This window comes from Pygocentrus nattereri, chromosome 19 (genome assembly GCF_015220715.1).
Source record: "Pygocentrus nattereri isolate fPygNat1 chromosome 19, fPygNat1.pri, whole genome shotgun sequence".
In the NCBI taxonomy this organism is placed as follows: domain Eukaryota; kingdom Metazoa; phylum Chordata; class Actinopteri; order Characiformes; family Serrasalmidae; genus Pygocentrus; species Pygocentrus nattereri.
Genome location: NC_051229.1, coordinates 31734773 through 31753680, shown reverse-complemented (window position 1 = coordinate 31753680; position 18908 = coordinate 31734773). Strand labels below are relative to the sequence as shown.

The 18908-nt window shown below is 41.8% G+C and overlaps 1 protein-coding gene across 2 annotated transcripts in view; it reads left to right on the top strand.

Moving 5' to 3' along the window:
• The window catches only part of fbxl7 (F-box and leucine-rich repeat protein 7), a 76117-nt gene that overhangs the window by 53582 nt on the left and 3627 nt on the right, over positions 1 to 18908 (top strand). For both annotated transcript variants that reach the window (XM_017711384.2, XM_017711383.2), the window contains one exon: positions 13223 to 13828. In XM_017711384.2, the coding sequence (XP_017566873.1) occupies positions 13223 to 13828 (606 nt within the window). The remainder of the gene's footprint in view (positions 1 to 13222; positions 13829 to 18908) is intronic.

The window sequence follows — 18908 nt, the reverse complement described above, 5'->3', positions numbered from 1 at the left end:
GAATCAGGTCTCAAGTCTCTAAAGTGTGAGTCCAACTCAAGTCTCGAGTCTCTAGGATGCGAGTGTGATACAAGTCTTGAGGATCTGAGGTGTGAGTCTGAGTCAGGTCTTGAGTCTCTGAGGTTGAGTCTCTGGGTCATTTGAGTCAGGTCTTGAGTCACTGAGGTGCAAGTCTGAGTTAGGTCTCTAGTCTCTGAGATGTGAGCCTGAGACAAATCTCTAGTTTCTGATGTCAGAGTCTGATTACAAATGGACACCTGGTTTAAGGTGCTAGTCTCTGAGACGCAAGTTCAAGTCATGCTTTGAGGCTCTGAGGTAAGTCTGAGGTGAGTCTGATTCCGGTCAGGTTTCAGAGGTGATAGCCTCAGTTAGGTCTCTAGTCTCTAAAATGTGAGTCTGATTCAAGTTTTGAGTCTCTGAGGTGTGAATCTGAGTCAGGCCTCTAGTCTCCAAGATGTGAGTCTCAGTCAGGTCTCTAGCCTCTGAGTTATGAGTCTGAGTTAGGTCTTGAGCTTCTAAAGTTTGAGTCTAAGTCACGTCTCGAGTCTGTAAAGGTATGAGTCTGAGTTAAGTCTCATCTGAGTCGAGTCAGAGTCAAGTTTTGAGACTTTTTGGTTGTGATTCTGAATCTGCTCCTTTTACATTCACTTTGAATATTCTATAAATCTCTACATGACAAAGAAAGAAATGATACTGAAGTTCTGTCAACTCTTTATTGTTTTCTGGAACTCAGCAGATGTTTCGCAGCTTTTCTAACAGATGACTAACCTATAGATGCGTTTTGCCAGCATCTAGCATTTTACAATCATGCGATTGAAGGTATTTCTAACCAAAACTTTCACTTAAGCAATAGAACGCAAGAGGGAGTGTGTTATCGTGAAAAACATCACGGCTGTGATTTGGTCGCTGTAGATCATCACAGCCATGGTGTTATAGTGACAACACACGACCTCCAGTGTTCTACTGCTTTAATACAACAGTTAAATAAATACAGTAATAAATTAATAAACCGGCCGTGAATGCGGCGTTTAATATATTTTAATGTTCAGTTCCTTCCTCCTAATTAAAGCTCCTTAACGAGCAGCTTGTAGCTACGTCAGAGTAACGAGCTCCGCCCACTCACTGCTCAGCCGGCAGTTTGTTCTCCAGCTCCTTACACTAAATTCCCAAACTGTCGTCACCACTGAGCAGCTTTTAGTTTTTACTGGGTCAGTTTTACGGCTCAGTCTGATTTGGTCCGACTCTGAAGATCAGACACGTTTGGCGAATGGTGTTGGGTTAATTTCTGGCTGATTCCAGGTTGTTCAGCTGTTCTTCTGTCACAGCTGCGACTGAAAAGCTGCTCAGTGGTGACGACAGTTTGGGAATTTAGTGTCGTCTCGTCTTCAGAGTCGGACCAACTGTCGGTCAAATGTGATCTTAACAGTGTCCGTTTTCTGTTTGTGGCAAAGTAAGAAGTAAAAACGTTTAAATGGCTTGAGCGTCTCCTACAGCTGTCAGAGTTGTTGCTTAGCAACGGTGTCTTAGCGGAGTGATGCAGTGTTCGTGAAAAACCTGTGATGTTATGGTGAAATTTCAGCGTAGTTAGAACGCCTCTCAACCAGTCAGCTTGTGTGGCCGGAGCTAACTGTTGTATAATGTTACATACATATTATTATTTACTCAATAAAATTTTGCACATTGTGCTGCTGGTTAATATTACGTAACTGTGTAATTAATCATGCATTGTCAGTTACATACTTATTTAACACAAATCAAATGTATAGCAAAATGACAATAACACATCTCGACTTCTCAGGGTTTACATATTAGTCTACCTCTCTATTACTAGTATTGTTTAAAAAGTACTTCTCAGGCGCTTAAATAGCGCTAGAAGAGGCTCTTGTACGTGGTGTTTGTTCATGGCTGCAGGCTGCTAGTTGCAGACTCTCATTAGACAAAACAGGATAGTGAGGTCTGTGTGTTTGGGGTCATTATGTGGGTAGGGGGGCCAACAAGAGCCCTCATGGGGATTTTTACAAATGGGCCTCTGATTAAGACTGAAAGGAGATTAGTGAATTCTTAATCCCTCTCCTCTTTGTGCTTCTTAGCCGCCTGACACACTTGCTCTACAGCGTCTGCTCCACAGAGGTGATCTAAGATGGGCAAATCCTGACGTGTGCTCTGTCTTGCGAGATGATCATACTATTGTCTGGGACGCTGACTCCTCCACAGTCATCCTGCTACGATGGCAACCCAACATAATAATGGTGAAAATTAGGGATGCACAGATTTGGGAACTATGGGCTGATGCTGATATGCTGCTATGTGTCAGTTGATGCTGATGCTGATGCAAGTTGGGTCTAAATTGGGATTACAAACTTGCTGATGCAAGTTTAAATTGGGATTACAAAGAACAGTAACCTGAATTCATAGAGAGTTATAAAATGTACAAAGTTATAGCGTAGAAGCCCAATGTGGACTAATCAAGTGCTAGTGTCATCAAATATTGGTCAAATCCAATGACCTGTTAGAAATTTCTGTTAAGATTTATCCATTTTCTAAGATGCTTCTCCGTCAGGGTCGCGGGGGGGTGCTGGAGCCTATCCGAGCAGTCTTCAGGTGGAAGGCAGGATACACCCTGGACAGGTCACCAGTCCACCGCAGGACAGACAGACAGACACAGACAGTCACTCACACCTAGGGGCAGTTTAGCATGTCCAATTGGCCTGACTGCATGTATTTGGACTGTGGGAGGAAACCCACACAGACACGGGGAGAACATGCAAACTCGGGGAGAAAACGCAAACCCGGTTGCCCGGACGGGGAATCGAACCCAGGCCCTCCTTGCTGTGAGGCGACAGCGCTACCCACCACGCCACCGTGCCGACCTGTTAAGATTTAATGATTTCAAAGTTCCCTTCAATTAGAGTCGGGCAGTATGATGATATGTTATTGTTATTATGATAAATTATGTCCCAATATGCTTTTCTGAGCATATCATGGGTATCGTCTTAGGCTACGTTCACGTTACCACGCTGAAATGGCACAAATCAGATTTTTTGCCCAAATTTGTCCCAGATCTGATGTTTTCAGGGCTGTGAGGACACAAATCTGATCTTTTCCAAAGCATTCAGCGTTTAACATGGCAGCAGCGCTGAACAGGAGTTAAAGCCTGTAAACGGTGGAAAAGCAGCACATCTCACCTTTTTCTCCTTCGTCTCGCTCTAATAACGAAGCTGAGAGCTGATCAGAATTCATCTTCTCAGCGAAGCTCGTTCTGCTCGTTAGTTTGTGCTGATGGTGCATGTGTTACATTCACGTGACGTTATTGAGTGGGATGTGTGCGTGTCTGGACGCCGGTTCGTTTACATTAATGACAGATTTGAATTACTTTCCTATCCCAGTGTGAACCATCCTGTCAGGCAGATCGGATTTGAGCAAAAAATCGGATTTGAACAACGAGGCTTGTAATGTGAACGTAGCTTTAGTGATGCTTAAAGATCACTGACTAAATACGTGTCATTATAAGTGAGTATAATTAGGCATGTTTAACTGGATTTAGTGCCGTGTAGTTTGTGAACGATTGAATAAAAATCACTGATATTATATATATTACAAATATTATTATAAATTTTTGTTATATGTGGTACTACAAGTTTTTTACAACTCAAATTTCTAAACTAAATATGCGTATTGTGAAAGTGTCTTGAAGTATCGTGACATAATATAATGGCCATATCGTCCACCCCTACCCTGGATCCTTAAAAGGACTTATACAGTCCTAAAATACAATATTGAAAATTTAAGGCAATAAAATTACTAGTCTGACTCCTTAATGACCTTCAAACATTCAGTGATTTTTAGAGGATAAAATGTGCTGAGTTTGGCTGTGAAGGCAATGGTTTTGAAAAACTCTCATTTTTGCTATAGAGAAATCCGGGTTAGACTCAGGGTCTCGAATGATGATGCTGACTACAGAATGATGTGACTTCAGCGGTCTGTGTTTTTCATCTTTGACAAAACCGTCACTGTTTTCACCGCCATCTCTGGTTCAAAAGTGACATTAGCTGAAACCAGTGGTGGCCAGTAATGAAGTAAATGTAATTCGTTATTGTACTTAAGTAGTTTTTTGAGTATCTATACTGAAGTTTCTCCATTTCTGGGCGACTTTTTCCTTTCACTCCACTACATTTCAGATTCTAATATCTGACTTTTTCCTCCTACATTTTGAGAAATCTGTCGTTCCTTTTGGTTTCTGTGTGTATAAAAACGTAACATGTCAAAACGAAAGAAGCGCAAAGCCAGAGCACCAATCAGGGCCCAGCGGTCACTTTGTTTAGAGCTGGTTTTGACCTGTTGGTCATACCGACCCAGTGCAGCACACGGTTCAACGTCAGCGCAGCAGCGTAAAACTTTGGGAGAGTCTGTTCAACATAAATGATGAACTAACCTAACTTTGTGTAAATAGAGCACAATATAGAAATATGTCCACATATGCAGTCGAGATTGACGCGGCTTTTTTCTGAATTTCTACAAACACCATTTCATTTTATAGTAAATGAGTTTGGGCTGGTTTATGTTTATGAACAGAGGCCTACAGATCAACATAGTAAAGGAGCTCATCTATGATCCTGAGTTTAAAGCCAGTTTTTATTCAACTTTATTCAACTGGAACTAAGTTGTAAATAAATCTGAAACTGAAACTTTGCTTGTGTGTAAAAAGTGATTTCAGAGCCACTCGGTTCTCCCTGATGGAAACTGTTTACCTTCAGTGTTTTGTGCTTCTGATCATTTTAATAGACGTCAGCGTCACTAATTAATGACGTTCTATTAAAAGACTGGTTTACCAAGAGAGACGCTGGAGGACTTTCACCTGAAATGAGTTCATGAAGCCAGTCTGGTTCTAAAAATGATAACAGGACATCAGAGCCAGAATTACTCTTTTAGTACTTTTACTTTATACTTAAGTACATTTGAAGGCAAATACTTTAGTACTTTTACTCAAGTGGAGGTCTAAATGAGGAACTTCTACTTTTACTGGAGTAATATTTTACATGTACTAAAGTACATGGTTTGTGTACTTCGTCCACCACTTGCAGAAACAGAGCGTTCAAAAATGAGACAGAGGAGCAGCCACTGTGGCATCGAAGCCTAGGGTGGTCCTTTCCCTTAACTAGTCAACTAAAATGAAATGTCATTTCAGACCTTTTACCTCTGTACACATATCAAAAATGAAGTGATTTCACTGCAGAATATTAAAGTAACTGATAGCCAGATCATCAGCACAGTCAGATTTAATCAGAAGCCAAAATTAAACATGCTATAAAATGGTCATTTTGACAAGAGTAGACTTAAAAACAAAATGCATCAATCCAGAATGTCACATTATGCACATATTAAAGTTATCTGTAACATTTATTGCCACTGTAGCATTATTTTGCGCAGCTACATTATCTACGAAAGCACAAATAGTTGATTAGGTTAAAGGACTCGGATCAAATTGAGGGGGCAAAACAAAGAATCGGACATCCCTAATAGAATTATTGTAATGTGATGATGTTGAGTCGTCCTGTAAATTACACTTTATCCAGTGTAGTTTGCCAAAAATCTGTAGCTCACCGCAGTCCTGTGGTCAAAACTGACCGCTGATGAAGGGCAAGAGGATAGAAGAACTGATAACAAGTCACACTCATTCAACCTCAAAGCATTTTTTTCAGCCAAACTGTTTGAATGAAATAGATATTTGATTCATTATTATTTGGTTATATTTTTGTTCAGATGGTGGTCTTAAATTGCTTGTAGAAGTTTTTAGACCAAAAAATTCTAAAGATTGTCAGAATTATTGTTTACCACTCCAGACACCCCCCCTCCTCCCCCACTACTCCCCTTTTATACAGTTGCCATAGCTTTAATCCTTTATGCTCCACTTCCCAAAGACCGTCTCTTTCGTTTAATCACTTGTTTTTAACTTTGTTGATAGTTTCCTAGACGCTAGTATGGGCTAGCATGCTAAATCACAGCCTACTGCACTCTCCTGGGGTGCAGCTCGGTCCAGCTTCAGAGTAATTGCGTTCCTGGAGGTTCTTTGGAAGCTGGTGGTGCTCGCAGAAAGGGTGGTATTCTAGCGTGTGAGAGCTGAAGGCCTGAAGCCAGCCAGCGCGGCCGCTTCCCTCTCTCCGTCTCCAGTGGTGACATTAAAAAGCATAATTGGCCTGAGCTCACCCTGCCAGCTTCCAGTGGGTCCGCACAGCAGGAGGCCGTCCCACACACTGGCTACCCTACACACCTCGGCCTGCAAAGGGGCAACTTAAGCTGCACACTCAAAACTATACGTTTGACGCTCTCGGGCCAGGTTTTCAAAAGCCGTGCGGTGTTGGGCGTCTTTTTGTCTGGGCCACTTTCACAGGCGCTAAGACCGTATCTTTATATATTTGTTTGTAGCATTTTCGTCCTTTGGTGGATTGTAACCATTTAATGTACCTTAAGTGTTTCCTCCAACCCTGCATACATAACTTACATCGACATTTCAAACACAAATTGATGTTCAAACGGACATGACATAACATTTTGTTTAAAAACATTGCAAAATAATAAAATCATCTGTTCAATAAAGTATACACAAATATATATTTTGAACATTTACATCCTCTGAGGAGCACACATTTAAATATTTTCTGCTAAATTTGGTGCACATTTTCTATTTGTGTAACATCTTGGACAAAGTGGGTGGGGCTAAACTGCTGTATGCTGCTCAGATTATATGTAAACAAATTAACTTAAATTGAAATAATCCTAGATGATTGGCTTTTCACACGTAAGTGTGTTTCCTAGAGGGTTTCTGAGCAGTTGCTAGGCGGTTGCTATGTGTCCTTTGTGATTGCTCAACAGTTGCTAGGCGGTTGCTATGTGTCCTTTGTGATTGCTCAACAGTTGCTAGGTTGTTGCTATGCTGTCCTAGGTGGTTGCTAAGCAGTTGCTAGGCAGCTGCTATGGTGTCCTTTGTGGTTGCTAAGTAGTTGCCAGGCAGTTGCTTTGGTGTCCTAGGTTGTTGCTACTCAGTTGCAATGCAGTTGCTATGCTGTCCCTAGTGGTTCCTATGTAGTTGCTAGGCGGATGTTATGTTGACCTTTGTGGTTGCTAAGCAGTTACTAGGCGGTTGCTATGGTTTTGTAGGTGGTTTCTAAGCAGTTGCTAGGCGGTTGCTGTGGTGTTCTTTGTAGTTGCTAAGTAGTTGCTACGTGGTTGCTGTGGTTGACCGTAGGTCGGTGGGCTGGGGACTGGGGAATGAATGGTATGTTTTCTATACACACTACATTAAAATATAAATATATATTATAAATATAAAGCTTTCCATGATGTGGACCTTAAATGCATGAAGTTATTGAATACATGGCAATGATTCTAAGCAGCCATAGCCTATGCTGCCTGGTGGATGAGATGTTTCTTGCTTTTCTTGTTAATAAAAAATACTTATTTTATTTTGAATTTTGTTTCCGTTTTATAAAGCAATAAGCCACTGGAGACACCGATTTAACCATGTTGAAGTGGATTTTACTTCACTTTATGTCTAATGACATGACAAGTCCAGACCTCTCGTGACATTTTGCTTTATTAAAAGTCTTCCTGGGCTGGAATTGTTTTGGATGGCTGTTGTTTTTATGACGATGTGGTTTCCATATGGAGACACATGGTGGCAGTGACCTAAAAAGCCAGCTACCACAATGCCAGTAAGCTGCCACATGATGGGAAAACACAGCTCATCTATGGAGCCATACGGGGAGGAACATGGCTCCCTCTTTAAATCCTCCTGTTATTAGTGTGAATTGTTAGGGGCAAAAAACATCTGCCAGGGAGAGCAATACTGTGGAGGGGGTGAGGCTGTGCCAGTGGATGTAATAGCTTTGGCGCTTGTGATCCTTGGTAAATGGATTACATTCAGCGTAAGCATCAGATGTTGTTCACTTAAAAGCTTCTTAAAAGCCTGAACCTGGCAACCCCTTTCCCCATGGCCCATATCACTGTATCATTGTAAAAATGGCACACTGTGATATCTTAATGTCTAGTCTCAAGCTGGGGGGCTTTATGCCCCTCTAAGTGATGCTTGGCATTGGGAATGGTGATCTTGGGCTCATGTGTGGCTGCTCTAGAGCATCTATTCTGTTGAGTTTTCTATGGAGATTATATTAGCTGTGCGTGCACTAAACACCTGTGTCAGCAATGGGTGCACCTGAAAGCAGCAAAATTTCCCTGCTTAGAGTGGATTTTTTAATGTGTGCGCATGCATTATATGCCCTGATTAGAAGGACATACAATGCATCTGCACGCATTAAAAAGTGATTAAAAGCTGCAGGGCAATTGGGACTCCTAACAACCATGTAAGATCTGATAAACCGCCAAGACTGTCCTCATCAGATAAACAGTACTTCATCTTTGAGAGAAAGGAGAAAGTCGAGCTCCGCTCTTATGTCAGGTCTGAAAAAATCCTCGGATGCTTCTGGCCATCCTTCCATTTTGAGAAGGCAACTATAACTCAGAAAATATGTGTAATTGTTACTGAAATTTGAAACAAATTATATCCAGAACTAAACATTTGCAATGTAGAATTTTCTAATTGGGATTACTTGAAATGTCAGAAGCGGAAACGACAACCAACTTCTAGGACTGAACTTTAGAAGTGTGGAAAAATATCCCTGCATGTCATGTCCTAAGTGGGTGCTAAGCAGCTGGTAGGTAGTTATGGTTATTCGTGGATGGACATTAAATGCTTAAAAATGAGCTGTTTTATTTACTTGTTGAGCAGGATTATAGACATAGTTGTTATTAGAATAAAATGTCATTATTTTAGGTAAATATATTAATTTGACATGCTATCGGTGGTGGATAGATGTAGTATTAGGGGTCTTGCTCATGGACTATTGTTATAGTGGTGTGTGTGTGTGTCTGCATACTCTTATTGGCATAAAAGTTTGATTCCTGCCTGAATGGGGAACTGAACCCCTCCATGTGGTGCGATGTTATCCAACTGAATCAACATTTGAATACGTTGAAAAAAAAATTTAAATGCTCAGCAGAAACCACACGTCAGTGCATATGCAAGCTAAGAATAGAGCGTCACATGATTTGTTGGTAGACTAGCATGATTGCTTAGTCTGTTTAGCATATTATACGTGAGCCCGCACCATTTGGAAAGCATAGCTAGGCCTCCAGTCCTGCCCTCGCACTCAGTACCAGGGGGGGTAGGTAGAGGGAACTCTTGAGGCCTGGGTGCATGGCATGTGTCCAGCCGGGGAGGTGGGGGTTTGAGTGGACCGGAGGGCCTCCGCAGCTGAGGAAATGTAGCGTCTGTCATTGGAGATTAGCGTCTGTAAATATGGCTTCCTCAGCTGTACTGGCCGCATTTCCTGAAACTCACTGTACGTCTTAGCCATTAGCGCATTGCAAGGACCAGCATGTCGTAGGTGAGGACAGATAATAGATTTACAGAGGAAATTACTCAAGAACAAAAGAACCAAGATCAGCTCACAGTGTTTCAACAGCTTGTCTCATTTTACATAATGAATTTCAGAGGCTGTGGGTGAAACTCTTTCCCTCTGTCTTTTTCTCCTCACTAAAGGAATACCAAACTCCTGAAATCTAATTCACAGTTTTTCCCTTACCACAAATGGAGATGTGCAGACAAGACATCTTTGGTGTCGGATATTTGCTTCTTTAGCTTAGCACTGGAGCGGCGAGGCTAATGCAGCTAACAATCATCACAAACTTGCCTCAAGCCGAGTTGTAATTTCAAACAGGCCAGTTTGTGGTTTGTGTCCAACAGTACATTATTCAGAAAAGTACAAAAAAGGAAGGCTAATGTTTTTAGCTTTGCAGTGTAGTTTTGTCCATTTTCATAGATATCAGCATGTCATGCAGCGTTAGAAACCATACAAGCAAATATACTTGACTTCACAAAAACTTAACAGCTTGACGTAGTTTGAGGCGGTCACGACCGGGCAGGGAGGAGACGAGTGCGGCTAGATTATTGAGGCTTTATTAAAATAGGCAAATCCAAAAGAGTACTCAAAAACAGTCCAGAGTCGTAACGTTAAAGCAATAAACCAAACGCAAAACATACCAGAGAGGTAAGACGGTCCAGGGTCGAAGCACGGCAGATCAATTTGGGAAGCAAGGCAAAAATCACAAACCGAGGAAACAGGCAAGCGAGGTTATACACGGCAAAAAGGACCACTTTGTAATGAAGGGGTTTAACCGCAAACAATACTCAGCAAGGAAACACTGGAGACAAAGAAGTATATACGCTCACCGGCCACTTTATTAGGTACAAGGTGGTAGTAAAAGGTTGGACCCCCTTTTGCCTTCAGAACTGCCTTAATTCTTCATAACACACTTTCAACAAGGTGTTGGAAACATTCCTCAGAGATTTTGGTTGGTTTTTTGAGTTCCTGTTGCCTTTCTATCATCTGGAACCAGTCTGCCCATTCTCCTCTGACCTCTCACATCAACAAGGCATTTTTATCCACACAACTGACCGCACGCTGGATATTTCCTCTTTTTCGGACCGTTCTCTGTAAACCCTAGAAATGGTTGTGCGTGAAAATCCCAGTAGATCAGCAGTTTCTGAAATACTCAGACCAGCCCGTCTGGCACCAACAACCACGCCACGTTCAAAGCCCCTTAAATCACCTTTTTTCCCTATTCTGAAGCTCGGTCTGCACTTCAGCAAGTTGTCTTGACCAATCACCACGTGATTGGCTGATTAGCTATTTGTGTTAACAGGCAACCTCATAAAGTGGCCGGTGAGTGTATATACTGCAGAAAACAGGTGTAGGTAATCTAAAACTCGGAATAAACTCGCCAGAAACGGCAGGTGTGACAGAGGCAAGTGTGTGCTGGTTTGTTTATGTGGTTTGCGCTGTGCTAATTTTGTGCTAATGTCCAAGTAAAATTGATCGCGACCCTTGCTGAAAAAAACCCCAACACAGATTAGCATGAGTTCTGTGGTGGTCTTAACTGGTTTATCTTGGCCTAGTGCTGGTTTAGTGGCTCACTCAGCACAGTCAGGCAGGTTGACCAGCATACCAGCATCCAGAGCACAGAATATGCTGGTTTTGCTTTTGACCAGCAATACTGGCTTGTGCTGTTTTTTCTAGCAGAGACTTTAGCCTCGTAGCTCCAGGGCAAAACTAAATAAGCAAACTTTAGACACTGAACATATCTTGACCATCAGACTACATTAGGAATAAAGGGAAAGTCCAAAGTAAATTATTTAATCTAACTGTCTAATATCCAGTAAAGTAGATCTCAGTACTGTATTAATGAAGGAGAATGAAATATTTATCCTAAACCCCTCTTAGCAGAAAAGACGAGCTTACATAAGCATTTAACTGGCGCTGAATGAGGAAAGCATGAGATCTCATTCTGAGACGTAGAAGAGAGTTAAATTAAAGAAGTGGAAGTCTTACACTTTCCTTATATTAAAAAAATATATATACTTTTAGGCTAAAACAGTGGTGAGATGCATCAGATTCTAAATAATATGTGTCATATATCATCTGAAGTCATGGTTCACAGCTAGAAAAAAAATCTGCAAAATCTTGATATTCAGTTATTCATGTGAATTCATTGACTTTTGTACAACAGTTAGTTCCGGCCGCACAAGCTGATTGGTTGAGAGGCGTTCTCACTGTGCTGATGTTTTGCTATAACATCACGGTTTTTGCACAAGCACCGTATCACCCCGCTGAGATGCTGTTGCTAAGCAACGACTTTGACAGCTGTAGGAGACGCTCAAGCTATTTGAAAGTTTTTACTTCTTACTTTGCCACAAACAGAAAACGAACACTTTTAACATCACATTTGACCGACAGCCGATTTGGTCCGACTCTGAAGATGAGACGACACTAAATTCCCAAACTGTCGTCACCACTGAGCAGCTTTTCAGTCGGCAGCTGTGCCAGAAGAACAGCTGAACAACCTGGAATCAGCCAGAAATTAACCCAACACCATTCGCCAGACACGTCTGAGCCATAAAACTGACCCAATAAAAACTAAAAGCTGCTCAGTGGTGACGACAGTTTGGGAATTTAGTGTAAGGAGCTGGAGAATGAACTTCCGGCTGAGCAGTGAGTGGGCGGAGCTCGTTACTCTGACGTAGCAACAAGCTGCTCGTTAAGGAGCTATAATTAGGAGGAAGGAACTGAACATTAAAACATATTAAACGCCGCAGTTTTAATGAAAAATGCATGTTACAAAAACGGCTGCTACGGGGCATCAGAGCACACGTCAATCGTGGAATGTCCACTAAAATATGTAAATTAATCCATTTGTGTTCTGTTTTTTTCACAGTTAACTCAGAATAAAGTCGGTCACACCAGTGACGTCAGCTAAAAGCTTCATGTGAATGAGAAATTTCAAATGAGAAACTTTCTGATAACCCGAAAAGACACAGTGGACTTACCCTGTGTCTTTTCGGAAAAATAGGTAAAGGGAAGTCATTGGTGTGATTTTTATTCCAAAATAAGAGATTTTTTGTTATGCGGTGACACCAGTGACACGACTCCTGGGGAACTTTCATTATATATTTTATCTTTTTTTGGCATTTGTTTTCTTTATGTGATTTAATTTATATATTCTGTAGTCGTGTATAGATTATTGTAGTTTAAGTTGCAGAAAAAGGTTTTTTTTATTCAAAATACAGCACTCAGCTTTTACACATGAATGCGAGGACAAGAACTTCTGTGGTGCTTGTAATTCTATACGATTGATTTAAAAACAAATATTGCTAAATTGAGACTCAAGAAAAATATGATGAAATAAATTGTTTTAATTGAAAATGTAAAAAAAGCTGTAACCCTAACATGTTTTTAAGTGTAATATATCTATAAACGCTACTGACACAAAAATGGACGTTTCTGTAGAATGACCCTTCAGCTAATTAACAGTTCTACAGCTTTTCACTGCTATAAGTATTTCTAATGAACATCGTGTGACATTCTGGTGTCACATTATCAAGTCAAGCTTGCGTCTGTTTAGTGTGACTATTTTATCCCTCATTTTAAGAAAATGTTCCCAGACTCCCTGCTAGATACTGAGCTGGCCACCAGCAAAACCAGCATATGTTGTGTTTTGGATGCTGGTCTGCTGGTCAGCCATCCTGACCATGGTGGGCGACCAGCTAAGCCAGCGCCAGACCAGCCCTAGACCAGCATAATTCAGCATATTTCTCTTCCTCTCTTTTCAGACTCTGACGTGAGCATGCGAACACTGAGCACGCCCAGTCCAGCTCTCATCCTTCCTCGCTCCTCACCTGCCCTCTTCAATGGCTCCTCCACTTCCTCTTCCTCCTTCACCGCGGAGACGGTCGCAATGGTGCACTCTCCGCCTCCTGCAGGCCTTACACACCCTCAGCGGTGCCTGCGGCAGCCTCGGGACCAGCAGGGGGCGCCCATTGACATTCTGCCAGACCACGCTTTCCTGCAGATCTTTGCCCATCTGCCCACTAATCAGCTGTGCCGCTGCGCACGCGTTTGCCGCCGCTGGTACAACCTGGCGTGGGACCCGCGGTTGTGGCGGACCGTGCGGCTGACGGGTGATGTGCTGCACGTGGACCGTGCTCTGCGGGTGCTCACGCGCCGCCTCTGCCAGGACACGCCCAACGTCTGCCTCACGCTGGAGACGGTAGTGGTCAGCAGCTGCCGCAGACTAACTGACCGAGGCCTGTACACGGTGGCGCAGTGCTGCCCGGAGCTCCGCCGCTTGGAGATGGCTGGCTGCTACAACGTGTCCAATGAGGCCATCTTCGAGGTAGTCTCGCGATGCCCTAACCTGGAGCACCTGGATGTTTCAGGTACGCAGCTTGTGTGGCAGAGAAAAGGAAAGGGAATCTCAAATTAAATAAAGCGTTGTTTTATTAATATTGTTTGTCTTCTCAACATGTATATTTGATCTTTATATCAAGAGCTTTTTGTGTCATTTTGCCATACAGTACTGCGAAAAAGTATTTGCCCCACAATGGATTTCTTCTAGTTTGTCACATTTAAATGCTTCAGATTATTAAACTTCTTTCAATGTAAGACAAAGACAACACTTTATTGAAGATAAAGATTTATTTCAAATATCACTCTTATCACACTTGCGAAAAAGTAATTGCCCCCCAAACCTAAGAACTGGTTGTGCCAACCTTGGCCGTACCAACCACGATCAAAAGACTAACTTACACAGGTTCTATTTAAGTGGTCTTTATATACAACAGGTATGGCAGGAACATGGCTTGTGAATTTGAACCCAATAGTCAATTGAATTTGGTTAACTAGATGATTTAGTAGCTAAGGGGGCAATTACTTTTTCACACCAGGACACGTAGGGCTCAACAGCATCTTTCTTTCAATAAATGAAATCGTCTTTTGTGTTTACTTATATCATAGTCTAATAACAAAAGTAGTTTGATGATCTGAAACATTCAAAATTCTACAAATATGAAAAAGTAGAAGAAATGGGGGCATAAACCTTTTCACAACACCGTACATGCATATTTACATAATTAATTACAAGGTTATTTACATAACGAGTTACATTTGTGTTTTCCACCTATATAAGGGAAAATATTATATAGTGAAACACCACATACACACTAGTGACGACACACACACTAGGGGGCAGTGAACACACTTGCCCAGAGTGGTGGGCAGCCCTATCCACAGCACCCGGGGAGCAGTTGGGGGTTAGGTGTCTTGCTCAAGGACACCTCAGTCATGTACTGTCGGCTCTGGGGATCTAACTGGCGACCTTCCGGTCACAGAGCCTCCAGGCCATGAACTATATATATATATGTATATGTGTGTGTGTGTGTGTGTGTGTGTGTCTGTATGTGTGTGTATATATATATATATATATATATATATATATATATCTCATCATGTGCCATGGTTGAACTTTTATCGATTGAAAGTTTATAATACGTTCTTTCTATATAATGTTCCTGCTGTTTTCAATGGACTACCACTGGGAAAAAACATACCATTCTTTTGTAATTGCTGCAGGATATGTAAGTTTCTAGTGGGTTGTATTTTCTACAAACTTGGATTTATGGCATCAAGCGCAGTCATGTATTCATTATTACAAGAAAATGAAAAGTTGATGTTCTTATATGAACATAAAGGAATGCTTTGCATCTGTAGCTGCCATTATCATGCCTTTAATCAGCGTGCAGGATCTTCGTTTTCTGCTTGATTTTCCTTCTCCTGCTGATGCTCTCTGAGTACAAAGAGGATAGAGGAGAACTTCTACCACCCAAACCGAGTAAATGGTTGAAAAAGTTCTCCTAAAGCATCCATCATGTTGTGGTTAGGGAAGTGATTAATATGGACTTTGTGCTAAGACACCAAATGTAGTATTTCCAATATGCAGCAACATCTGCCTGGAAAATCAGAGTGTGGACAGGACTAGAACAAACAGACCACAGCTCAGTGTTCGGTGAAAAACAGTAATTCGGCCTGGAATCCTCTTAAAAGAGGGGAGAGAAACACAAATATATGGCTGCTCCAGACAGAATTAAAATGACTGAGTAGCACCTGTAAAGAGGAAAGAGCCGAGCTATACAACAATCAGGCCTAACATCATGACCACCTCCTTGTTTCTACGCTCATTGTCCATTTTATTAGCTCCACTTACTGTATAGCTGCACTTTGTAGTTCTACAGTTATAGACTGTAGTCCATCTGTTTCTCTGATACTTTGTTACCCCCTTTTACCCTGTTCTTCAGTGATCAGGACCCCCATGGACCCTCACAGAGCAGGTACTATTTCATTCTCAGCACTGCAGTACCACTGATGTGGTGGTGGTGGTGTGTTAGTGTGTGTTGTGCTGGTCTGAGTGGATCAGACACAGCAGTGCTGCTGGTGTTTTTAAACACTCACTGTACACTCTATTAGACACTCCTACCTCCTCAGTCCACCTTGTAGATGTAAAATCAGATAATAGCTCATCTGCTGCAGCGCAGTCTGTTGGCTGGATATTTTTGGTTGGTGGACTATTCTCAGTCCAGCAGTGACACTGATCTCAGATGATGGTATGTTGCACACAATCTCACGAACCTGGTATAAGCTTCCATAACTTGTTGGCTACATTAGCCTCGTAGCTCCAGTGCAAAACCAAAGAGGAGCAAACTTCAAACACTCTTGGCTGATTAACGACTTTAGGATAAGATAAAAGCTGCATGCATTTTTTCCCCGACAAGCTCGTCCTCTAAAAGCAGTCGACACACAGCCCTGCCCGAACACGGCCCTGGCCCGAACCGACCGCTGTGGCTGTTTCTACTCCACTTTACTGCTCATCACAGGAGGCAGCTGTGGGGCTCTTTTTTTCCTCATAGATTATTCCGAAATGTCCACGACTTCCTCTTGGAGCTGGGAAATGTATTAATAGCCCTGGCTTTCTGTCCAAGTGCTCTACTTTCCAAGAGGAAAATAAGCCCATGCAGGACCAGGACCTCTGACTTCAAGGTGCTTTGGGATAGTCTGCTCCGCTCATTAAGAGAATGACTGATAAAGGCATTGACTGATTTGCGTTGCTCAGATTAATGATCTTGCTGTAAAGGATAAATGTAAAAGTAGGTTATTCGGATGTTTTATCGGAAGCGTCTCGGAAAAGCATGTTTCCCAAACTATGCGGAAATGCTGTCAGATTTATCTTTCCTGATTTATTGTTTTTTATGGTCATGCCATGGTCTGGATAAACTCGTGAATCCGAGCCAAAGCACAAGCCCCCATAAACCATCTTTCTTTTTCAAACAATATCCAGCACCACCAACCCCCCACATCCCTCCAGGGGGGGACACTGTGCACAGAACAATATGAAATGCCTGGCAAGTGACAAATTCAGAAAATCCTCCTCCATCTCCACAAAGCCCTTTCCTGGTGTTTTATTTCGGACTTCCTGCATACTTCCTGCTGGAGTACGCCGTTTCAGTATGCACAAGTTGATTCTCCTCCAGGGGATAATAATGCAGCATGGCTCCCTCTGCTGGTTGGTGCTGATACTGCACCCCATTCTTCTCTGTGTGGACAATCCCCCGCCCCACCGTATCAGACATAACTCTTTTCAGATGTTTCTTCAAGGTTTAAGTCTCCTCCCTTTTACCTCCTTTATTCAAGGGGAAGTTGGAACAGTGAGTTAACTCTCGCTGACCGCTGTAGAGACACTTTCTTGGTTTAACTTTACTTGGCCGAGTGATTAAACTGTTGCGTTTGATAGAATTAATGAGAATTCTGCAATAGTGATTTATGCAAATGGTACCATCATGAATATTCTTTCCTCAAATGAAAGCTGAGGCTCCAGCATAGCTGTAATGTATCTTGTATTTGAAAAAGTACAAATGTAGATCAGTGGTGGACAGTAACTAAGTAAATGTAATTTGTTACTGTACTTAAGTCGTTTTTTCGTGTATCTGTACTTTACTGAAGTTTTTCCATTTTGGGCGACTTTTTCCTTTCACTCCACTACATTTCAGAGTGTAATATCCGACTTTTTCCTCTGCTACATTTTGAGAAATCTGTCGTTCCTTTTGGTTTCTGTGTGTATAAAAACGTAACATGTCAAAACGAAAGAAGCGCAAAGCCAGAGCACCAATCAGGGCCCAGCGGTCACTTTGTTTAGAGCTGGTTTTGACCTGTTGGTCATACCGACCCAGTGCAGCACACGGTTCAACGTCAGCGCAGCAGCGTAAAACTTTGGGAGAGTCTGTTCAACATAAATGATGAACTAACCTAACTTTGTGTAAATAGAGCACAATATAGAAATATGTCCACATATGCAGTCGAGACTGACGCGGCTTTTTTCTGAATTTCTACAAACACCATTTCATTTTATAGTAAATTAGTTTGGGCTGGTTTATGTTTATGAACAGAGGCCTACAGATCAACATAGTAAAGGAGCTCATCTGTGATCCTGAGTTTAAAGCCAGTTTTTATTCAACTTAAACTTGGAACTAAGTTGTAAATAAATCTGAAACTGAAGCTTTGCTTGTGTGTAAAAGTGATTTCAGAGCCACTCGGTTCTCCCTGATGGAAACTGTTTACCTTCAGTGTTTTGTGCTTATGATCATTTTAATAGACGTCAGCGTCACTAATTAATGACGTTCTATTAAAAGACTGGTTTACCAAGAGAGACGCTGGAGGACTTTCACCTGAAATGAGTTCATGAAGCCAGTCTTGTTATAAAAATGATAACAGGACATCAGAGCCATAATTACTCTTTAGTGCTTTTACTTTATACTTAAGTACATTTGAAGGTAAATACTTCAGTACTTTTACTCAAGTGGAGGTCTAAAGGGAGGAACTTCTACTTTTACTGGAGTTATATTTTACACTGGGTATCTACTTTAACTCAAGTACATGATTTGTGTACTTCATCTACCAAAGAGACTCAGTATTGGTGGGTTAGTGGGTTGGTGAAAGGAATATTTGACCCAAAAAGTTTACTTTGCCATCAGTTAAAGGAGCCTGGTTTCCAAAATAAAGAAAAAACGGAACCATGGCTTCATCTGTGGTAAACATGTGGTAAAAGTCGCCTCCTACATTGGTGCCACTACAGTCTCTAGACTGAGATTTTCCAGTTTTAAGGCTGGATGCACCCCCTTCTGATGATGTGTCTTGAAGGTGGAAGGAACTTTTTAAAAAGTTGATAGTTTGAAGTCGATAAAGGGCTTTTTCTTTTTTCTCCACTACCTGGCTAAGATGGAAAGAGGCCAGACAGCTAATGAAAGCAGTCAGGACTTTTTATCACTTTGTAGGGGGAGATTCCCAACAACTATATGACGTATTTCGTGAAAAGCGTGCTTGGTTTTAGTCTAGAGTGCTAAAGATAGGGGCTGCCAGGCTAACTGCCAACTGTAGGCCTTCATTATAAGCCAAGAATAATCTTGATGATCC